At 41.7% G+C, this 22,967-nt stretch overlaps 2 protein-coding genes across 3 annotated transcripts; both read left to right on the forward strand.

Moving 5' to 3' along the window:
• Nucleotides 1-7,330: 7,330 nt before the first annotated feature.
• LOC142366357 (uncharacterized) lies at nucleotides 7,331-13,158 on the forward strand. Its single transcript, XM_075448218.1, has 10 exons — nucleotides 7,331-7,397; nucleotides 7,505-8,043; nucleotides 8,144-8,471; nucleotides 8,606-9,410; nucleotides 9,571-9,780; nucleotides 9,900-10,180; nucleotides 10,301-10,408; nucleotides 10,503-10,655; nucleotides 10,758-10,910; nucleotides 11,337-13,158. Exons 2-10 carry the CDS (start codon nucleotides 7,583-7,585, stop codon nucleotides 12,369-12,371), a joined length of 3,534 nt encoding a protein of 1,177 aa, XP_075304333.1. The 5' UTR covers nucleotides 7,331-7,397; nucleotides 7,505-7,582; the 3' UTR covers nucleotides 12,372-13,158.
• Nucleotides 13,159-16,426: 3,268 nt separating this feature from the next.
• Nucleotides 16,427-22,791, forward strand: LOC142366501 (inositol-3-phosphate synthase 1-A-like). Of its 2 annotated transcripts, none has more exons than XM_075448399.1 (11): nucleotides 16,427-16,630; nucleotides 16,853-16,977; nucleotides 18,293-18,454; nucleotides 19,024-19,153; nucleotides 19,397-19,590; nucleotides 19,681-19,830; nucleotides 20,384-20,599; nucleotides 20,698-20,862; nucleotides 20,950-21,063; nucleotides 21,746-21,963; nucleotides 22,102-22,791. In XM_075448399.1, the coding sequence occupies exons 2-11, from the start codon at nucleotides 16,864-16,866 to the stop codon at nucleotides 22,298-22,300; spliced, it is 1,662 nt and encodes a 553-aa protein (XP_075304514.1). In that variant the 5' UTR covers nucleotides 16,427-16,630; nucleotides 16,853-16,863; the 3' UTR covers nucleotides 22,301-22,791. The 2 variants fall into 2 exon arrangements, with proteins under 2 accessions (XP_075304514.1, XP_075304513.1); XM_075448398.1 differs by having other exon boundaries at nucleotides 16,428-16,630; nucleotides 16,846-16,977.
• The last annotated feature ends 176 nt before the right edge of the window (nucleotides 22,792-22,967 follow it).

Genomic DNA, 22,967 nt, shown 5'->3' on the forward strand with positions numbered 1-22,967 from the left:
GAACTGGTAAAAAGGAATTATCTCAAAAAAGCTTCATTAATGAAAACATACGAAGCTGGTAGGAAAGTGAACTGGTAAAAAACCTAGATCAATGAAAACATATTAGGCTGGTAGGAAAGTTAACTGGTAAAAAGGAATTATCTTAAAAACTTAGATCAATGAAAACATAAGAGGCTGGTAGGAAAGTGAACTGGTAAAAAGGAATTATCTTAAAAAACTTAGATCAATGAAAACATAAGTTTTAGTTTCCTCTGTAGGCAAAATAGCTCAGTTGGGAGAGCGTCAGACTGAAGATCTGAAGAGGGAACAACAGCCCATTTTAGGAAAGTGAACTGGTAAAAAGGAATTATCTCAAAAAACCTGCATTAATGAAAACATACGAGGCTTCTTCCTCATCTACAACAGTCAATTATTGAATTTTTGTGGCCTTTATCTGGCTCCACAGCTTTGTCGCCAAAGCTCCACGGAGCGAGCTCCCGATTTTAGTTTTCAAATGAAAACAGCCCATTTTAGGAAAGTGAACTGGTAAAAGGAATTATCTCAAAAAACCTAGATCAATGAAAACATACGAGGCTGGTAGGAAAGTGAACTGGTAAAACGGAGTTATCTCAAAAAAGCTGCATTAATGAAAACACACGAGGCTTCTTCCTCATCTACAATAGTAAATTATTGCATTTTTGTGGCCTTTATCTGGCTCCACAGCTTTGTCTCCTAAGTTCCAAGGAGCGCGCTCCGGTTTTAGTTTCCAAATGAAAACGGCCAGTTTAGCCCAGTGTAGCCGAAATAGCTCAATTGGGAGAGCGTCAGACTGAAGATCTGAAGGTCCCTGGTTCAATCCCGGGTTTTGGCAAAGACTACTATGAATTGTGGATGTTTGTCAAGAGGGAACAACAGCCCATTTTAGGAATGTGAACTGGTAAAAAGGAATTATCTCAAAAAACCTAGATCAATGAAACCATATGAGGCTGGTAGGAAAGTGAACTGGTAAAAAGGAATTATCTCAATGAAAACATATGAGGCTGGTAGGAAAGTGAACTGGTAAAAAGGAATTATCTCAAAAAAGCTTCATTAATGAAAACACACGAGGCTTCTTCCTCATGTACAATAGTAAATTATTGCATTTTTGTGGCCCTTATCTGGCTCCACAGCTTTGTCGCCAAAGCTCCAAGGAGCGCGCTCCGGTTTTAGTTTCCAAATGAAAACGGCCAGTTTAGCCCTGTGTAGCTGAAATAGCTCAGTTGGGAGAGCGTCAGACTGAAGATCTGAAGGTCACTCGTTCAATCCCGGGTTTCGGCAAAGAGTACTGTGAATTGTGGGTGTTTGTCAAGAGGGAACAGCAGCCCATTTTAGGAATGTGAACTGGTAAAAAGGAATTATCTCAAAAAACCTAGATCAATGAAACCATATGAGGCTGGTAGGAAAGTGAACTGGTAAAAAGGAATTATCTCAATGAAAACATATGAGGCTGGTAGGAAAGTGAACTGGTAAAAAGGAATTATCTCAAAAAAGCTGCATTAATGAAAACACACAAAGCTTCTTCCTCATCTACAACAGTCAATTATTGAATTTTTGTGGCCTTTATCTGGCTCCACAGCTTTGTCTCCTAAGCTCCACGGAGCGAGCTCCCGATTTTAGTTTTCAAATGAAAACGGCCAGATTAGCCCAGTGTAGCCGAAATAGCTCAATTGGGAGAGCGTCAGACTGAAGATCTGAAGGTCACTCGTTCAATCCCGGGTTTCGGTAAAGACTACTATGAATCGTGGATGTTTGTCAAGAGGGAAACACAGCCCGTGTTAGGAAAGTGAACTGGTAAAAAGGAATTATCTCAAAAAAGCTGCATTAATGAAAACATATGAGGCTGGTAGGAAAGTGAACTGGTAAAAAGGAATGATCTCAAAAAAGCTTCATTAATGAAAACATACGAAGCTGGTAGGAAAGTGAACTGGTAAAAAACCTAGATCAATGAAAACATATTAGGCTGGTAGGAAAGTTAACTGGTAAAAAGGAATTATCTTAAAAACTTAGATCAATGAAAACATAAGAGGCTGGTAGGAAAGTGAACTGGTAAAAAGGAATTATCTTAAAAAACTTAGATCAATGAAAACATAAGTTTTAGTTTCCTCTGTAGGCAAAATAGCTCAGTTGGGAGAGCGTCAGACTGAAGATCTGAAGAGGGAACAACAGCCCATTTTAGGAAAGTGAACTGGTAAAAAGGAATTATCTCAAAAAACCTGCATTAATGAAAACATACGAGGCTGGTAGGAAAGTGAACTGGTAAAACGGAGTTATCTCAAAAAAGCTGCATTAATGAAAACACACGAGGCTTCTTCCTCATCTACAACAGTCAATTATTGCATTTTTGTGGCCTTTATCTGGCTCCACAGCTTTGTCGCCAAAGCTCCAAGGAGCGCGCTCCGGTTTTAGTTTCCAAATGAAAACGGCCAGTTTAGCCCTGTGTAGCCGAAATAGCTCAGTTGGGAGAGCGTCAGACTGAAGATCGGAAGGTCCCTGGTTCAATCCCGGGTTTCGGCAAAGACTACTATGAATTGTGGATGTTTGTCAAGAGGGAACAACAATAGGGTGACCATACGTCCGTATTTCCCGGGACATGTCCGTATTTCACGGGACGCCCGGGACAGGAAGTGAAATACGGACGTGTCCCGGGAAATACGGACGTATGGTCACCCTAAACAACAACCCATTTTAGGAAAGTGAACTGGTAAAAAGGAATTATCTTAAAAAACTTAGATCAATGAAAACATAAGTTTTAGTTTCCTCTGTAGGCAAAATAGCTCAGTTGGGAGAGCGTCAGACTGAAGATCTGAAGGTCCCTGGTTCAATCCGGGGTTTCGGCAAAGAGTACTGTGAATTTTGGATGTTTGTCAAGAGGGAACAACAACCCATTTTAGGAAAGTGAACTGGTAAAAAGGAATTATCTCAAAAAACCTACATCAATAAAAACACACGAGGCTGGTACGAAAGTGAACTGGTAAAAAAGAATTATCTCAAAAAAGCTTCATTAATGACAACACACGAGGCTGAGCGAGCTCCCGATTTTAGTTTTCAAATGAAAACGGCCAGTTTAGCCCAGTGTAGCCGAAATAGCTCAATTGGGAGAGCGTCAGACTGAAGATCTGAAGGTCACTCGTTCAATCCCGGGTTTCGGTAAAGACTACTATGAATCGTGGATGTTTGTCAAGAGGGAAACACAGCCCATGTTAGGAAAGTGAACTGGTAAAAAGGAATTATCTCAAAAAAGCTTCATTAATGAAAACACACGAGGCTTCTTCCTCATCTACAAAAGTCAATTATTGCATTTTTGTGGCCTTTATCTGGCTCCACAGCTTTGTCGCCAAAGCTCCACGGAGCGAGCTCCCGATTTTAGTTTCCAAATGAAAACGGCCAGTTTAGCCCAGTGTAGCCGAAATAGCTCAATTGGGAGAGCGTAAGACTGAAGATCTGAAGGTCACTCGTTCAATCCCGGGGTTCGGCAAAGAGTACTGCGAATTGTGGATCTTTGTCAAGAGGGAAACACAGCCCATGTTAGGAAAGTGAACTGGTAAAAAGGAATTATCTCAAAAAACCTAGATCAATGAAAACATACGAGGCTGGTAGGAAAGTGAACTGGTTAAAAGGAATTATCTCAATGAAAACACACAAGGCTTCTTCCTCATCTACAACAGTCAATTATTGCATTTTTGTGGCCTTTATCTGGCTCCCCAGCTTTGTCGCCTAACCTCTAAGGAGCGCGCTCCGGTTTTAGTTTCCAAATGAAAACGGCCAGTTTAACCCAGTGTAGCCGAAATAGCTCAATTGGGAGAGCGTAAGACTGAAGATCTGAAGGTCACTCGTTCAATCCCGGGGTTCGGCAAAGAGTACTGTGAATTGTGGATGTTTGTCAAGAGGGAAACACAGCCCATGTTAGGAAAGTGAACTGGTAAAAAGGAATTATCTCAAAAAACCTAGATCAATGAAAACATACGAGGCTGGTAGGAAAGTGAACTGGTAAAAAGGAATTATCTCAAAAAAGCTGCATTAATGAAAACACACAAAGCTTCTTCCTCATCTACAACAGTCAATTATTGAATTTTTGTGGCCTTTATTCGGCTCCCCAGCTTTGTCCCCAAAGCTCCAGGGAGCGCGCTCCGGTTTTAGTTTCCAAATGAAAACGGCCAGTTTAACCCTGTGTAGCCGAAATAGCTCAGTTGGGAGAGCGTCAGACTGAAGATCTGAAGGTCACTAGTTCAATCCCGGGTTTCGGCAAAGAGTACTGCGAATTGTGGATGTTTGTCAAGAGGGAAACACAGCCCATGTTAGGAAAGTGAACTGGTAAAAAGGAATTATCTCAAAAAACCTAGATCAATGAAAACATACGAGGCTGGTAGGAAAGTGAACTGGTAAAAAAGAATTATCTCAAAAAAGCTTCATTAATGACAACACACGAGGCTTCTTCCTCATCTACAACAGTCAATTATTGCATTTTTGTGGCCCTTATCTGGCTCCACAGCTTTGTCGCCAAAGCTCCAAGGAGCGCGCTCCGGTTTTAGTTTCCAAATGAAAACGGCCAGTTTAGCCCTGTGTAGCCGAAATAGCTCAGTTGGGAGAGCGTAAGACTGAAGATCTGAAGGTCACTCGTTCAATCCCGGGTTTCGGCAAAGAGTACTGCGAATTGTGGATCTTTGTCAAGAGGGAAACACAGCCCATGTTAGGAAAGTGAACTGGTAAAAAGGAATTATCTAAAAAAAGCTGCATTAATGAAAACACACGAGGCTTCTTCCTCATCTACAAAAGTCAATTATTGCATTTTTGTGGCCTTTATCTGGCTCCCCAGCTTTGTTGCCTAAGCTCCAGGGAGCGCGCTCCGGTTTTAGTTTCCAAATGAAAACGGCCAGTTTAACCCTGTGTAGCCGAAATAGCGGTAGCGGGGGACCGAGCGTCTGTATAATCTCCTCCAATCACGTTGGCCCATTTCCATCTTTCTCCATCTTTGCTGTCAGCCAATCACAGTAGTCCTTCTCCAACATTGCTGGGACGGACCAATCGCAGCCCAGAAGTTCCATCTTTCTGACAGCCAATCACGATGCCGCTTCTCCAAAAATTCATCCCGCCGAACTTCAAATGTCTTTACCGAAAGCTGTGGAAAAAGGTAAATATATCGCTAATATCATTGTATTCTGTCAACTATCTAACTTGGTCGGTGTGAAATATGTATTATAGAGAGAAAAAAATAAATAAAAAAATACGATAACAGAAACGACTGCCGTTGCCTCCCCAGACGTTAACATTAAATTGATTTTTCATTCGCCGCCAAAAGGAAACACACTCGTTATAATACTCAGACACTCGTTATAATATTGTATTAAGTTAGCTAGGTAGCTAGGCAAATATTAATGATATATTAAAAAGAGAAATTACGGTTAAAAAGAAACGACGTTGACGTCGCATCGCCGTCGACGTGTCCAAACGTGACTTTTAGAGCCATTTTGTTTTGGCTTTTCAGTATCGTCTCCATCATCGTCACATACTGTTGCAGTCACCGTTGTGAAACTTATTTTGACCACTTTTGGACTTTTTCTATGTGCGAGTTTCCTCCAAGAGCAACGACTAACGGTAATGCTGGCCCCCTCCCCGGTTACCGGCATCGGTATAACGTATAACGAACGTATTCGTAACGTATAGCAGTATGTTAAACCTGTATAGTATTCATTTCTATTGTCACAAAAGTCTTGACTATGCACTGCTACCAGTTGATAATAAGCTACAGTACGAATTAAATCTGTCTACTGGTAGTATTCACTTCACCAAAGTCTTCAATATGCACTGCTTCTATTAGTACTAGTTGATAATAAGCTACGGTATGATGAATGAAATCTGTGTAGTATTCACTTCTGTTGTAATAAATATATAATATGTAGACTACTGCTCTTTGTTAATAATTAGCTGTGTGCTTGTGTGACTGTAAGAACTTGTGTGTGTGCATAAATATATGTATATTAGTAAGTTAAAAATATTGCACATTGTTCATATTTATGAATAAATATTAGCCGTTTTGGTATAAATATTCTTTCCCTGTTAATGGCAGATGGCTTGCAAACAAAAAAAGCACAGGGCCATGGGAGAGGAGGAGTGGATACGCCGCCTTCGTAGATTTGCTGCCTCAGGCGTTTGGCCCTCTGAGGCAGGAAACAGACCAGCACCTCGGCAGAAAAAGTGGCATGATCTGTATCTGAAGGTAAACCTGGACAGAGTGATATGTGTATCATATTAAATGTAAAGCTATGACATATTTAAACGGAACACCTTCTTATTCGCTGTCAAACATTAATACAGATTGAGAAATGCCCAATGCAGACGAGGGGACAAATGTCACTGTTTGGAGGTGCACAGAGCTGTAACTGTGGTTTCCATGCAAAGAAGGTATCAGAAGTTTCTCATATAATTATGACGTGCTGGTGTTGAATTCTGTAGTATTACAATTTTTTCATCTTCTCTGTGAACCTGTAGCCTTCCAGTTCGCTCCCTGACTCAGGACCCTCATGTACAGTGGCACAGCAGCCAGGGCCTTCATCTGCTGGACCTTCATGCACGGTGGCACAGCAGCCAGGGCCTTCATCTGCTGGACCTTCATGTACGGTGGCACAGCAGCCAGGGCCTTCATCTGCTGGACCTTCATGCACGGTGGCACAGCAGCCAGGGCCTTCATCTGCTGGACCTTCATGTACGGTGGCACAGCAGCCAGGGCTGTCATCTGCTGGGACCGTACAGTCAGGACCCTCACCTGCTGGTGAACCTAGAAGGCCCCTTTTGACTTTGGCATCAGTAAGTAATGAGGATTTACTTATGCTGATATTTATCTTGATGTTATTAATATACTCAACTATAAAAAATGTACAAAGCCCCAGTGAAGGTCATTTTTTTCTTTTTGTCAGTTTACAAAGCCACGGTTTGGTGGCTCTCATGGTGCCATGTTGAAGCCAAACCTAAGTTCGGCTGGGAAGCGTTCATCTAAGGTAATGTAAAGAGAATGATACATAGACTGACTTTGATTTTAAAAAACATACACTGTTATTGTTTTCATGTAGCAGTAACTATAGTGGGACTTTCATGCATCCGTTTCATGTTGAAATGATCTGGTTTTATTGACTGCTATACCAATAATGGATAGATTCATTCATTCATTCGTTATCATCTAAGGTTATCCTATATTGTGAACTGTGCCTTTATTCCCTCAGACCTCTGACATATCCAGCCTCATCATCAGCCCACCCAAAAGAACATTGTCACCGCCTGGCCGCAGTTCCAAGTTGTTCCTGCAAACTGTCTCTCCTCTGTCTCTTCCTCCCTCTCCTGTTCCTGTATCACCAGCTCCTTCCATTCTGCCCTCCACTGCTACAGTTGTAAGAAGATATTCTACTACACTTGAAACAGGAACTGCTCTTAAGTAGATTGTTATCATATCTATGTATTTACCTTATTTTATTTTATTTTATTTTTCATAAAATAGGAAGTGTCATCTGCCACCTCCTCCTGTGTATCCTCTGGAACCCCCTCTGCTCCTCTCACCTCGCCATTTCCTGAAAATATGGAGATTCCACACGTTTCAGATGCTGCCTGGCTGCCCACAAAGCTGCTGAAGACAATACCACCGCAAGACCAGAAGTGGATTTCAGCAGCCCTGTGGAAGAACCAGCGTCTGCGCACAGACCTAAAACTGTGGTATGATCCACCAGAGCCGTCCCTTATTTATCATCAAGTCCCCACTCCAGAGCGCTTTTTCCATCACCGGCTTCTCTTGTGGATGCCATACCATCTGTGGAAGGTCAGGCTGTCCTGTCCTGCTTGTGGCACACAGCTCACAAGCTATGGAGCTCACAAGAGAGCCCGACACATTCTGGATGTGGACAGGTATTACCTGATGATCACCGAGACTCTCTGGTGCAGTTCAGCTGGTTGCAAGACAACATATCTTTCCTCCAGCAAGACAGTCTTGGACCAGCTGGACTTGGCTCACAGGCTGGAGTTCAGATTGATTCTGACTCGAAAGTAAGTATACGTAGATAATTTTGCCTTAGTTTGTTATCAAGAAATTAGAAGGTTTTGATGTTTGTCTCATTCGGTCTCTCGTTTCCTTTGTTTTATACAGATTCGCTTGTGATGTGCGGGTGATCCGTTTCCTGAGGGAGAGGGCCCTTGGAAACAGTCCCACCCGCTTGGTCAGACAGCTGAGGGAGAACCACAGCGAGGAATGGCTTAAGCGCCTCTGCCGTTACCTTGGAGCTTGCTCTGACTTTGCTGCCAGGCCAAGCCTTTTTCCCGTAACATTCCAGGATCCCCCTGAGCCTGTGGATGTTCCATCGCACCGATGGATGCTGGCTGTGTATGGGCGGGACATTTTGTGCAGGCTGGACCACATCAAAGCCAGCATAACGTCCACCTTTGGCAGTATCCTAAAAATGGACTCCACAAAGAAGGTAAGTATTTTAACTGCTAATGCTGTGAAATTCAGTAAATACATGTAAAATAAATACATAATTATAACCCTGATGTTCAGATACAAATTCAACAATTTATTTAGGCATTCACTGTGTTTTCTGTGCTATTGCAGATCACCAAGAAGCTCTCAGGCACTGCTAAGGGGACAGCCTTGTGGCTTACTTCTGTAAGCAATGAGAGAGGGCAAATCCTGATCAGTGTCCTGTCTGCTCAGGAGGGTCCTGCCCTGGACAGAATGGCAACTGGCCTCATCTCCAGGTACAGTAATGCCGGAGTGGCTCCACCTCAGCTGCTGTACGTCGATTGTGACTGTTGTCGGGAGGGCAGAGGACAGACCAAACTGAAGGAGAGATTTGGTGGGTGGCCAGACCTCATAATCAAGCTGGACATTTACCATTTTATGCGCCGACTGGCATCAGGGTGTACAAAGGATGCTCATCCTTTGTACCCTGTCTTCATGGCGAAGCTGTCGAGCTGCATCTTCGAGTGGGACAGAGGAGATGTTGCCTTGCTGCGTCAGGCCAAGCGGGAGCAGCTGAGACAGGAAGGCATCCCTGGCATCACTGACACTCTCGTCGATCAGCGCATCAGCAAAGACGAGCTGGCACTGCACTGCAGGAGGCAGACAAGAGGAGAGCGGCAGACATTGGGGATGATTGAGCAGCTCCTCAATGAACTGATGGGGGCAAAGGGCAGGGATTTTCTTGGTGTCCCTCTTTTGGACCACGAAAGGATGCAGCACATCTGGCAAGTCCAACAGAGGCACGTGAAGTGCATACAGGACGAACCAGGTGTGCTGCTTTACACCAAGACTGGTACCACCACCAAGGCAGGCATTGTCCTGCCAAACTACAGGTGTGCCAGAGGGTCCACATCGTTGGAATCCTTTCACCTCCATGTGAACAGGTTCATTCCAGGTCAGTATGAATCATTATTCATCAGTAAGATTCTTTAACATCGCAATTCTGTTGTTTGTCATTACCATTACCCTGGAAACAGTGGCACAATTAATAATTTTCAGATGACCAAACACAACAAATAAATGTATCATCGTGTTTACCTTTCTACTATCTTAAGGAACGAGTGCCAACAGTTTAAATTTCCAGCTGTACCTCCTGGAAGGACTGAACAGGTGGAACCAGGACCGAGAAGCTGCATCTCTAGCAGTCAAGCCTGCCCCCCTGCTGAGTTATTCTGGAGACCTTGTTCACTGCGTCAACACCCTCAGTGTCAAGGTCTTTGGAAGGCACCTTGTCCCGTCCTTTCAGCCACCTGCTGTTTACACTGGTAAGTTTAAGCTTTTCATCCTGATGAAGCTATTTGCTATATTTACTATATATTCATCTTTTTAATGCATTTTCTGAAAGTGAATTTTCCACCCTCTATTGTTCTCTCACCTGTCCCAGGTGAGCTTCTTGGCATGGACTACCTGTACAGCCAGACCGGAAAGGCCTTGCAGGATGTACATCCTGACTCAGAGGAAACTGAGGCCCTGCTGGAAGATGTAGGCACTGAGGAGGAGCTGGAAGATGAGGGGTTTGAAGAAAGTGGGTTAGACCCCACCGTAGAGCTGCTGGACCTGTCTGATCCAGCCCCTGTCACCACCAGCTCGACTCCAACTCCCACCTCTCTCCAGCCCTCCCCTAGTCCGGCTGTTTCCACCTTGACAGCACCTGAGCAACAACTGGTAATAATTATAGAATTATAATTATAGTAAATAAATACATACTAATAAAGTAATTATGCAAAAAGATGAAGTCCAATTGAATGCATTTTTATAATCACCTTTTTGTATTACATTTTACAGCCTGTGCATGAGTCCACACTCTCTGATCCATCAGCTACCTGCTCTGCTCCTGCTCTCCACACTTCCACCAGCCTCCCAGCAAGTACGCCTGCCGAACTGTCACAGCTGGTAAGTGTTCTTATTATGTGACATATCATTTGTTGCACTTGTAATATGATGTAATATGTTTTTTCTTATTTTTTATTTCTATTTTTTTTTTCAGCTGTCCTCTGGCCAGTCAGCCACTATCACCAGTGCAGCCTCTGCCCTTCCTCTCTCCACCGCCTTCAGAATGACTACCTCTGCTGCTGCAGCTGCAGCTACAGCTGGGTCAAAAATGGCCACCGCCACCCCAGCAGCCCCTGAGAAACAACTGGTTAGTCTTTTTGCATCAAAAAGGTGTCAGTGGTCTTAATGTCCTGCTTGTCAATGTATTATATATCACTGATATTAATAATTGTCTTATTACATTTAACAGATTGAGCACATCCTGTCCTCTGGACCAACAGCTGTCACCTCCAGAACAGCCTCTGCCCCCCCCCTTAACATCCAACCAGCCACTCTCCCCACAGCAACTGTTGGTCCCTCTGGGGCACATACCTTGGCTCCAGCAGCACCTGTGGAACAGGCGGTAAGTCTTAGTTCAGTGAAGTTCATTAAGACTTAATTTAATAATCACCAATGTTCTTCTAATCAGACATATGGATATGGATCAGTGTTTTTGTGTTACCTTGACATGTTTTGACTGCATCTGATGTCTTCCTCAGAAGAGTCACCTGATGTTGCTGTGATGTGTCACACCAGCTGATGTTACACAGAAAATCAGCTGAGAAGACACATCACAGCAACATCAGGTGACTCTTCTGAGGAAGACATCAGATGCAGTCAAAACATGTCAAGGTAACACAAAAACACTGATCCATATCCATATGTCTGATTAGAAGAACATCCTACAGTAGTTGGTAAGTGTTTTGTGACTGTTGGACTGTGACAGCTGTACTTTTCTAGTTGTGTTATTGTGTTTTAATTTTGATGTATACTCCTACCTCTTTTCCAGGCTGTTGATGAGCGTGGCATCCCAGGGATGGACAGAGTGGATAGCCTGGCAGAATATTTGGTGGGTCTGAGGACAGAAACTGGTCAAACAATGAGCAATCAGCAGGCCAGTACAATAGTAGCACTGTGGCAGAACCTTCTGCCGTACGACCAGCAACGGGTGGCATATGCTGCACGTCATCAGGTGCGCCTTACCACAGGACGTTTCAGGTGCTCTAAAAAGAGACCTGAATTTACACCTGGTGTGGAGAGCACAACACGCTGCGTTTTAGCATCCTCAGGATCTCCTGCCCAGTGGCCAGACTGTAGTCGCCTTGTAGAGTCCATATGTGTCAAGCTGTGTAACATTCACAAGAGCCCCAAAAAACAGGGCACTTCCAGCCTGACAAGATGGACTTTGATTTTGACTGACTACAGCAAGATCAGGCAGCTGGTTCTGGGGAATGCCACAGTGATGCAGAGCACTACTCTGCAGTTGTTTGATATTAATCAAACAACACTGACTCAGTGGCACAATAAGAGACTGAAGAGGCAGGACAGTGGCATTCTGCTGCAAGGGGTCAACCTGCCTGACTCTGTCCCCATTGCTGCGAGGCCTCTGCCACTTGCGCAAGTGCGCCCTCCTGCTGTACCTCCACGGCCTGGTCCCCACCATCAGTACCACTTGCCCCGCAGTACAGTTGGACAGGCAGTGGATAAGCGGAGGTCAGCAGCTCAAAGGCAGTTATTCATTCAGCCACCACCTCCAGCTCCTGTTCTTTCAAACGCCAGCCCATTCTTTGTGCCAGTTGCGTTTGTTGCTGGAAACAAACAGATTGTGCCGTCTGGCCCCCTGCCCTCACCACCGCCGACCCGGAGAGCTTACACCCGAACGGTTGAAAAAAACAAATGCCGTCAGTGCCACCTGCCGCGCATAAAGGAAAATGGTCATGGGCAGTATTATGGGAGTATATACTGTCCCAAAAATAACAGAATGCCACTGGAAGAATGGATGGAGGAGATGAGGAGAAAGAGGGAAGAAAAAAAAATGGTGTGACATTCTTTGTCAATATGTATATAATATAATGTAAATAGTTTCAAAAGAAAAGAAATGTCTTCATTTACTCCTGTTCTAATTTTTCTAACTTCTTTTATTTTCTTCTTTTGTTAATATATTGTATTTATTTTACTTATACTTACTCTTTGGATCGGACTTGTTTGTCCAACACATCCCACGATTGGATTGAGATCTAGGAAATTTGGGGCCTTTCTATGTGGGGGCTGTTTATTCTTTGCATGTCTGCAGGGGCTTCCTCCCACAGTCTAAAGACATGCACTTAATAGATGACTAAAATGTTCATGTGAATAGTTGTTTGTCTCAGTGTACCCTGTGATGAGCTGTCTTGTCCAGAGTGTAACCAGCCACTCGCCTTAAGTCAGCTGGGACAGGCTCCAGCTCCAAAATGGCTGGTTGGATGTAATTTGGAGGCCATGTCAACACCTTTAACTTGTTGTGTTCCTCAAACTGTTCTTGAATCATTCATGGCAGGGCGTATTATCCTGCTGCATCCCACTGCCTCTGCTGGGGGTGCATCCTGGTGCTTGCCTATATTTTTTCTGCGTCAAACACGTCAACTTTGAGGTTCACTGGCGGCCTAATATATGCACCTTTTATGAGGCAATCTGTTAATTACTTCACCTGTCAGTGGCCAGGCTGATCGGTGTATCTAAAAAATCTGTTCTAATTTTTTTAAAATTTATTTTCTTCTTCTGTTAATTTATTGTATTTATTTTACTTATTTTGTTTTGGTTATTTATCTTTTTTTATTCTATTTTAAATTGTTTCTTGTTCTAAATTTTCTAAGTTTAAATATTTTCCATTTTTGTTTATTTATTATATTTATTTTATTTTGGTATTTATCATTTATTTATTCTATTTCAAGTTGTTACTATTGTTCTAATATTTCCTAAATTTAAACATTTTATATATTGCTTTTATTTTATTTAGGTTATTTATCTTTTTTTTCTACTTTTAATTGTTTAATTTATTCCTGTTTTTATTGCTTCAGGTTTTCTGGTTTAATTTCACACACTTGTTTGTGAGTGTTTGTGTGTGTGAAATTAGTAATAAATTTGTTACATTTCAGTGAGTGTCTTCAGTTTTTTCTGCAAACATGCAAACTCATTCATAGAAGACGATTGTTGCAGTACTTAATTCAGAAATCACTTTAAAAGTACATTTAGTTACATTTGATCACACTTGGTAGTAGTTTGTGTTACAGGCGTCATGTTCCAATGGTGGAATCGAACCAGCGACCTTTGGATCAAGAGCCTCCTATGCTATTGTACAGTAAAGTGTCATGTTTGGTTAGTTTTCTCAAATGAATAGACCAGAATATGTGTTCTTTTACTTGTGATGGACAGCAGAGACACAAATAACTACAAGTTCCTTTCATTTTTTCTCATTTTCTCAAAATTTCCTCTCTTTTCCTTCATTTTTTTCCTTCTCCCTTCTTCCCCCTTCTTCCCCCTCTTTCCTTCTTCTTCCCCCCCCCAAACAGACTATTGTTCCCCAGCTTTAGCTCAGTAAGGAGAGCGTCAGACTGAAGATCTGAAGGTCACTCGTTCAATCCCGGGTTTCGGCAAACAGTACTGTGAATTGTGGATGTTTGTCAAGAGGGAACAACAGCCCATTTTAGGAAAATGAACTGGTAAAAAGGAATTATCTCAAAAAAGCTGCATTAATGAAAACACACGAGGCTTCTTCCTCATCTACAACCGTCAATTATTGCATTTTTGTGGCCTTTATCTGGCTCCACAGCTTTGTCGCCTAAGCTCCAAGGAGCGCGCTCCGGTTTTAGTTTCCAAAAGAAAACGGCCATTTTTGCTCAATAGCTTCCAGGTAATGTGATCAATTTACTCCAAATCAGCTTGGGATCATGTAACTACACTTGCTACATTAGATACGCCTTTTATTTTTACATTTTAGATCTGTTCATATTTTTTATTCATTTTTATATGTAAATATTAGCATTTTTGCTCAATAGCTTCCAGGTCATGTGATCAATTGACTCCAAATAAGTGTGAGGTCATGTAACTACACTTGCTACATGAGATACACCTTTTATTTTTATATTTTAGATCTGTTCATATTTTTAATGAATTTTTATATGTAAATATTGGCATTTTTGCTCAATAGCTTCCAGGTATTGTGATCAATTGACTCCAAATCAGCTTGGGATCATGTAACTACACTGGCTGCATGAGATATGCCTTTTATTTTTACATTTTAGATCTGTTCATATTTTTAATGAATTTTATATGTAAATATTAGCATTTTTGCTCAATAGCTTCCAGGTAATGTGATCAATATACTCCAAATCAGTGTGGGATCATGTAACTACACTGGCTGCATGAGATACACCTTTTATTTTTACAATTTAGATCTGTTCATATTTTTTTATTAATTTTTATATGTAAATATTAGCATTTTTGCTCAATAGCTTCCAGGTCATGTCATCAATTTACTCCAAATCAGTTTGGGATCATGTAACTACACTTGCTGCATGAGATACGCCTTTTATTTTTACAATTTAGATCTGTTCATATTTTTTTATTAATTTTTATATGTAAATATTAGCATTTTTCTCAATAGCTTCCAGGTCATGTCATCAATTGACTCCAAATCAGTTTGGGATCATGTAACTTCACTGGCTGCATGAGATAAGCCTTTTATTTTTACATTTTAGATCTGTTCATATTTTTTTTATTAATTTTTATATGTAAATATTAGCATTTTTGCTCAATAGCTTCCAGGTCATGTCATCAATTGACTCCAAATCAGTTTGGGATCATGTAACTTCACTGGCTGCATGAGATAAGCCTTTTATTTTTACATTTTAGATCTGTTCATATTTTTAATGAAGTTTTTATATGTAAATATTAGCATTTTTGCTCAATAGCTTCCAGGTCATGTGATCAATTGACTCCAAATCAGTTTGGGATCATGTAACTACACTGGCTGCATGATATACACCTTTTATTTTTACATTTTATATCTGTTCATATTTTTTATTAATTTTTATATGTAAATATTAGCATTTTTGCTCAATAGCTTCCAGGTCATGTGATCAATTGACTCCAAATCAGTGTGGGGTCATGTAACTACACTTGCTACATGAGATACATCTTTTATTTTTACAATTCAGTTCTGTCCATAATTTTCAATAACTTTATACACAGTCGCTCATCTCTGCTTTAAATATAATTTATTTTTTATTTTTATTTTATTTTGAAAACAGGAAGTTGGAACACGCTGCAGTCGTCCTCTCCGTGTGTTTACTGTAAAGTCTGCAATACGGGTGCACTTGAAATGTTGGAGTGGCTTGCTTGCGAATGTCTGTCGAATATCCAACTTAAAACTAACTTCACCTAAGTACCTGGGCCAATAATCACACACAAACCAACTGCCGGTCCTCCGTTCGCAGCCCTGGGTCTATGAGCTGATGCGCATCTCCTCTACTTTGAAATCGACTTGTCTTTGTTTTTTAACCTCAACGGGGCCCTTTCCCTGTAACATAAACGAGTCGATCACTTCTTTTCCTCACAAATAAAGTTATCTCCTTTTCATTCACGAGTGTCTCAGTTGAAACTCAGTTAAAAGTGATCAGTTAGGAGAGTGGCTTGATTTTAGTTGATGGTTTAAAAAGGGTTAGTACGTGTGTACAGTTTCTCACAGACAAGCATAACCTTATACCGCCAGATCTGGTGAAAAGAATGCGTGCGCACATTTCTACCTTTGCAGGTATACACACGGTTTATGCTCGTCGTGGCCCCTGTGTAAATGTGTCACTAATCTATCAAAAACAACGGAATTCTTTATTGTTTGTGCAAGCTGTTTTTCTGGGGGGAAAAACAAGCACAGGCCGATTTCGACGGAAGATTTTGTTTTCGTTCAGAATCTTCTAGAGTGAAATATTTCAACTTGGCTTCAGTCCCTCCCCGAGCGTACTGGCCGGGAGAGAAGCCCTGCCATTCGCTGCTGCTGCTGCAGCGCGGCGCATCAGCATCCTCTCGGCTTACATAAGAGCGACGGGGAGCGTCGTGATTGGCCAACAGCGCAGGATCAGTGGCATGCGAGACAACTGCGTATCACATCCAGACCATCCAGCTCCGCGACTCCACCCGGCACTCTTCAACTTCAAGAGCTGGAACTTGTCATCCTTTCAGACGAAGAACCACCAGCGTGACGATACTGTGTTGTCTTCTTAGAAGCGGAAATACAGAAAGCTGCTTTTACACTCAAAAAGGGAAAAGGTGAGAGTTTCCGGGTAGGCCTATCACCCAAAACGGTCCATTAATTTTTTTTACATTCTCCGTTTCTCATGATTCAGTGACCAGAAAAAAAAAGGAAAAGCTGAGGGAAAGTTTGCAGATTGTTTAATAGCTGGTTTATTATCTGCGCGTTTTCCGTGTAATCTATAACGAGTTAAGGAAAATAGGACAACACTAATCTGCGTCTCTTCTGCTAGTTTGCAGACTCTGCAGCCATGTCCGTGAACATCCAGATCAACAGCCCCAATGTGAGGTACACGGATACTCACATCGTGGCTCAATATTCCTACCAAACCACATCAGTGCATCAAGAGGGAAATACCCTCACGGTAAGTGCCCCCCTTCCCCCAACGTGCAGTAAATCTGTGGAAGTTTTTCTGTGCCATCAGTTTAAATACGAATTTCTAATATTGAATTTTTACAGCATCAAAATCAGACTTTGAATTTGAAAAAACCAACAGTGTAAAAAAAAAAAAAAAAATTATAAAAACAAAAATCAGTGTAAAAAAATTCAACATCTAAAAAAAAATTCAACATCTAAAAATTCAGTGGAAAACAATTCAATGGAAAAAAAAATTCAACTTGAAGAAATTCAACTTGAAGAAATTCAACTTGAAAAAATTCAACTTGAAAAAATTCAACTTGAAAAAATTCAACTTCAAAAAAATTCAACTTCAAAAAATTCTGTGGAACGTGAATTAAATCTGAATTAAATTAAACCCCAACGTGCAGTAAAGCTATGGAAGTTTGTCTATGCCATCAGAGTAAAAATTCTAAAAACAAAAATCAGTGTAAAAAAATTCAACTTGAAAAAAATTCAACTTGAAAAAAATTCAACTTGAAAAAAATTCAACTAGAAAAAATTCTACTTAAAGGGATAGTTTGCCTCTTTTGACATGAAGCTGTATGACATCCCATATTAGCAATATCATTTATGAACATTGACTTAACCCCCGCTGCGTCCTGTGAGCCGAATTCCAGCTGAGTTTTGCGTTCCACGAAGGTAGTCCGGCTAGTTGGCTGGGGTCAAAAAAATAAAGCGTTTTGCTTCTCAGAAAAATATCCGTTCAAAAGAGTAATACATTTGCATCACAAAATGTTGTCCAGGAAAAAGTCAGACCTCACTTCGCTTGGCGCTATTTTTGCCTCCCTTGATATCAATGCGTCCAATGTAAAATTGTGCAGACCGAGCAGTAAACACCATAACAGGTGCAGCTATCGCTAGGTGGCTAGGGAGTGCTCGGTCTGCTCTATTGAATTTTTTTCCATTGAATTTCTTTGAAGTTGATTTTTTTTCCACTGAATTTTTTTAAGTTGAATTTTTTTCCACTGATTTTTTTTTTTTTAAGTTGATTTTTTTTCCCACTGAATTTTTAGATGTTGAATTTTTTTCCACTGAATTTTTTTTTGATGTTGAATTTTTTTATACTGATTTTTGTTTTTAGAATTTTTTTATACTGATTTTTGTTTTAAGAATTTTTTTTTTTTTTACACTGTTGGTTTTTCAAATTCAAAGTCTGATTTTGATGCTGTAAAAATTCAATTTTAGAAATTCGTATTCAAACTCTGATGGCACAGAAAAACTTCCATATAAATCTACCATCTGCTCAGTCTCCTTCTCACCCTGCACTGTGTGGCATTCAGGTGACTCCCCGCAGCACCGAGATGACATTCCGCACCGAGCGGCAAGTGCCGCGGCTGGGTGTGATGCTGGTGGGCTGGGGAGGCAACAACGGGACCACCGTCACAGCTGCTGTGCAGGCAAACAAACTGGGGCTCACCTGGCAGACCAAAACTGGAGTGAAGGTGAGCGGGGGGGGGCTCAACTGTGGCTGCCTGGATGGAAAATGTAGCTTGCGTTGACTTGAAGTGTGTGATACGAGAGTCCTTCTAAGTGTGTAAGCATGATGCCGACCAAGAGAAAATTTAGTCCGGGGCAGCCCAATTATTTAACGCAACCTGCAGGTCTCTGCATGTTCATTTCTGTGTTATACTGAAATGGATGCAAACCATCTGCCCGGGCCACTGGCTCATGGTGACCAAACTTTATAATTAGACTATAATTGGATGTGAAACCCCCTGGTTGTCATAAGGGGGCTCATAGAGAGGATTTTGTCCTATTTTATAAATATAACCTACCCTGTGGCTTCAACTGCATTGGGAGTGATTCTTAAGCTGGTTATGGTGACATGTTCAATGGGGTGTTAAGTGATTAACTTTGAATGTTCTAGGAAATTTTCCCATGTATAGGCATGCATTGTTACCTCTATGAACCTCTTTCTTCCTTTGTCATGAACCTTAATTTGAATGGTAGAGTACTTATCTAAGAACAGTAAATAGTGAACAGTTCCTTTTTCTTCTTTCTCAATTCTTAGAAAGCCAATTACTACGGCTCCCTCCTGCAGTCGTCCACTGTTTGCCTGGGATCGGGGCTGGAGGGCGACGTCAACGTGCCTTTCCGTGACATCCTGCCCATGGTGCACCCCGATGATATCGTCTTTGACGGTGGGCAGAGTTCCAGACAGCCAGAGCCAGAGCAGCAAAATCTGCAGAGCACAGAGCGTCTGCGCAGATGGCAAAGATTTATGTGCTCTTACTCTGTGCTCCAGAGCACTTTAAACAGTCAGACTGTTCATGGAGTTGTCACAGCTGATCGGCCTATGCTCTTTTAGACCTTTGAAAATGAGAAATATATCAGAGAGAGCTTGCACGTTGTATTCAACCTGTAATTGTTTCCGTTGTTTCTAGGTTGGGATATCTCCTCAATGGATTTGGGCAGTGCAATGGAGCGAGCCCAGGTGTTCGACTGGGCTTTGCAGGAGCAGCTGCGACCATACATGAGCAGCCTGAAACCAAGGCCATCCATCTATATTCCAGATTTCATTGCTGCAAACCAGGAGAGCCGGGCAGACAATGTCATCACTGGGACCATGGCAGAGCAGGTGATAAAAGACTCCAATCCCATTTTATTTGACCAGTTTAACATTTGTTTCCCTCTGTGTTTTGACTTAAAAGAGTAAATGTTCTTGCAGGTGGAGCAGATCAGAGCTGACATAAGGGACTTCCATCAGTCCAGCGGTGTTGACAAAGTCATAGTCTTGTGGACAGCCAATACAGAGCGCTTCTGCGATATCATACCAGGGGTTAATGACACGGCCCAGAACCTTTTGGCTGCGGTTCAGGTGAGAAAAAGCTTGAAAAATGGTTCACAATAAATCCGGACTTTTTGTTTCAGTGGGCATAGCAATTATAGAGGAGACGCACTTGTTGGTGGCTGGCAGGCATCGTGAATCACTCACTTGACTTAAATTTCATCCTAATGCAGAAGACCACGCAGTAATCCTCAATTACATTTTGATTAATAAAGCTTAAGAGGATGAAAATAGTAGCTCTTTCAGGTCACACAGTGGATGTATAATGAAACACTGTGTGTAAGTCTGAAATGGTCTGCACTGTCTTTTATAATTTATTAGATTTCTATCAGATCAAGAGTAGAAAATGATTTACCCCCTCTGAGTTTTTTTTTTTTTTAATTGAATTTCCTTATTACAACATACTTTTACTGCTTTCATTAATATTAATAGTCCAGGCTTAGGATCGTCTGCAAAAAGTTGAGTGTAATTCACAGGTTACTACTAAGCTGATGTGAAGAGTCTCGGGGGACATGTAGCCTTTTAAGCTTTTCCTCCTCAGTAACAACCCGTCATCTTTGTTTTTTTCCTCTTCATCCATCAGGCTGGAGCAGAGGTTTCTCCCTCCACCCTGTTTGCAGTGGCTAGTATTCTGGAGGGCTGTGCCTTCATCAATGGCTCCCCACAGAACACCTTCGTCCCCGGGGCTGTAGAGCTGTCTCTGCAGAGGGGCGTGTTCATCGGAGGTGACGACTTCAAGTCGGGTCAGACAAAGATCAAGTCGGTGTTGGTGGACTTTTTGGTCAGCGCAGGTATCAAGGTGAGAAAAAGGATCCATGCATGCAATAGACAGATTTTTTTTCAAATAGGAAGATGAGCCAAGACTGAAATGACACTTAATTGTTTGTCTTAACATAGCCAACCTCCATCGTCAGCTACAATCACCTCGGCAACAACGACGGGAAAAACCTGTCGGCCCCTCAGCAGTTCCGCTCAAAGGAGATCTCAAAGAGCAATGTGGTGGATGATATGGTCCAGTCCAACCCCATACTGTTCCAGCCCGGAGAGAAACCCGACCACTGTGTGAGTGATGCATAAAAACGATGAGGTTCATGTGTGTGTCTACAGAGGACAAGTGTTCAAACTTCTTTCATCTCGGCTTCCTTTCAGGTGGTGATTAAATACGTTCCGTATGTAGGAGACAGCAAACGTGCCATGGATGAGTACACTTCTGAGATAATGATGGGAGGGATCAACACTATTGCAATGCACAACACTTGCGAGGTTGGTGCTTATGTGATCTGTTACATGCACAATCTGTAACAAAACGAACACATGAGAACAGTTTCCAGTGCGAGTAGTTGTTGAGGAGGGAGGCTCAGGGGCAGCAGATCCTGCTGATAATCCCTAACAAGACTCAGAGCTAATACAAAGAGACACACATGCGGGTCACTCACATGCTGTAGTTATTCCGCTCGCTCCGTCACACTGCAACCCCTATTGATAAAAATGCAACAATTTGTTTACATTTACACTCTTTATGTGCGAAAAAATTAAGTAAACTTTGATTTATTCGTGAAGCCAATATAACAAATCTAGTTTTTCATGTATTATTATAGTAATGTTCCCCACACTAGTCTTGATATTAGAAATGTTTGTCTGTAGCGCCATCTAGTGGCAGAAATCACAAACAAACAAAAACTCTTCATAACTCTACAGTTATAAATGGGCCTTACCCAACCTAGAAGTATCTAATTCATGTTTAAAGATTCATCACCATCCTTTAGATCAAATATATATTTTTTTTAAACATGGACATAGAGCTGACTTAGCTGACATATTCAGAAAAAACTGTACCGAAATGAGCAATGCCGGCATGTGTAATGAAACCATGTCAGGTCAGAGTGTTGCCTTTCCCCTCTTTTACACAGTATGACTTTTTTTTGTCTTTCTTTCATCACAACAGGACTCTCTACTGGCCAGCCCGATCATTCTTGACCTGGTGATCCTGACAGAGCTTTGTCAGCGTGTCGGTGTCCGGCCACAGGGAGAGAAGGACTTCCAGTCCTTCCACAGTGTGCTGGCACTGCTCTCCTTCCTCTGCAAGGCCCCCCTGGTCCCATCGGGCACTCCCGTTGTCAATGCCTTCTTCCGCCAGAGAGCTGGCATTGAAAACATCATGAGGTGCGTGTCGCTTTCATTTTGAAATGTGACCTTTCTGACCCAGAAATTCCTCAGCTGTGCAGTGTTGATTTAACGGAAGAAACCCCGAGAAATTGAGTTCATGTAGTTAAAGCGGTCCTCCCTCCTTGTCTTTTTCAGAGCGTGCCTTGGTCTCCCTCCTCAGAATCACATGCTGCTGGAGCACAAGCTGCAGCGGAACTTCTTGCCTCCGCACACAACCTACATCAACGATGATGTGACCACTTTGAAAAAGGTGGCTCTCACCAATGGGAAACATAGGTCGGCACCTCAGATAAATGGCATATATGCGCACGAGGATACAGCGCGCGCGCTATGATTGCAATTATCCCGAAACAGCCCGACTTAGCTGAGACAGAAATGAAAATGACTGTGAGCTATTCTTGGGGCGCTAACAAAGGCCGTCAGTAATCAACATTTCAACGTCAGCTTGAAGCCGAGATCTATTTGAAGGCCACATATTGTAACAAATCAAGTCTGTATGTAGTTTTATAATTTTTTTTTAAACACTCACAGTTTTTTGTATTATATTATACAATGTAATTCTTCATTTGTTTTCCAGCTATGCTTGTTTAATGCACAACTGTACACTGTCAAATATGTGAAAACAGGTAAACAAGTCTTAGGAGCAAAAGTAGCTGTTAAGCTGTAAAAAATTAATCTGATCACCTCTGTATTTGCTGCTGTTGTCAACTGCACTGAATGATAACCTGCTGTGTTTTGCCTTTTTGTAGTCACCCAGAAGTTGTTTTTTCTTGTGTGTAAATTGGCTATTAATATACAGTAAACTTTGAATGATTGATGTTTGAACTTGGCATCCATTTTTATTTCATTTCCTCTATTGACTCATCACTCCAATTAAAAGCTTTCATTCAATCAGCCACAACACTATAGCCACCTGTGCAATGGCTTTATTATACAAAAACATGGTTGGTGACCAAATAATAACAAAATATTAATCATAACTTGATTACTTCAATGCAAAG

Source organism: Odontesthes bonariensis, chromosome 17, assembly GCF_027942865.1.
Source record: "Odontesthes bonariensis isolate fOdoBon6 chromosome 17, fOdoBon6.hap1, whole genome shotgun sequence".
In the NCBI taxonomy this organism is placed as follows: domain Eukaryota; kingdom Metazoa; phylum Chordata; class Actinopteri; order Atheriniformes; family Atherinopsidae; genus Odontesthes; species Odontesthes bonariensis.

What these genes read in the sequence shown, in the direction of transcription:
- LOC142366357 (XM_075448218.1), top strand. Translation starts at nt 7,583, where the DNA reads ATGGAGATTCCACACGTTTCAGATGCTGCCTGGCTGCCCACAAAGCTG. An exon ending in AAATGGACTCCACAAAGAAG is followed by an intron (nt 8,472 to 8,605) that starts GTAAGTATTTTA and finishes GTGCTATTGCAG; the next exon opens with ATCACCAAGAAGCTCTCAGG. An exon ending in CAGCACCTGTGGAACAGGCG is followed by an intron (nt 10,911 to 11,336) that starts GTAAGTCTTAGT and finishes CCTCTTTTCCAG; the next exon opens with GCTGTTGATGAGCGTGGCAT.
- LOC142366501 (XM_075448399.1), top strand. Translation starts at nt 16,864, where the DNA reads ATGTCCGTGAACATCCAGATCAACAGCCCCAATGTGAGGTACACGGAT. An exon ending in CGATGATATCGTCTTTGACG is followed by an intron (nt 19,154 to 19,396) that starts GTGGGCAGAGTT and finishes CGTTGTTTCTAG; the next exon opens with GTTGGGATATCTCCTCAATG. An exon ending in GAGAGAAACCCGACCACTGT is followed by an intron (nt 20,863 to 20,949) that starts GTGAGTGATGCA and finishes GCTTCCTTTCAG; the next exon opens with GTGGTGATTAAATACGTTCC.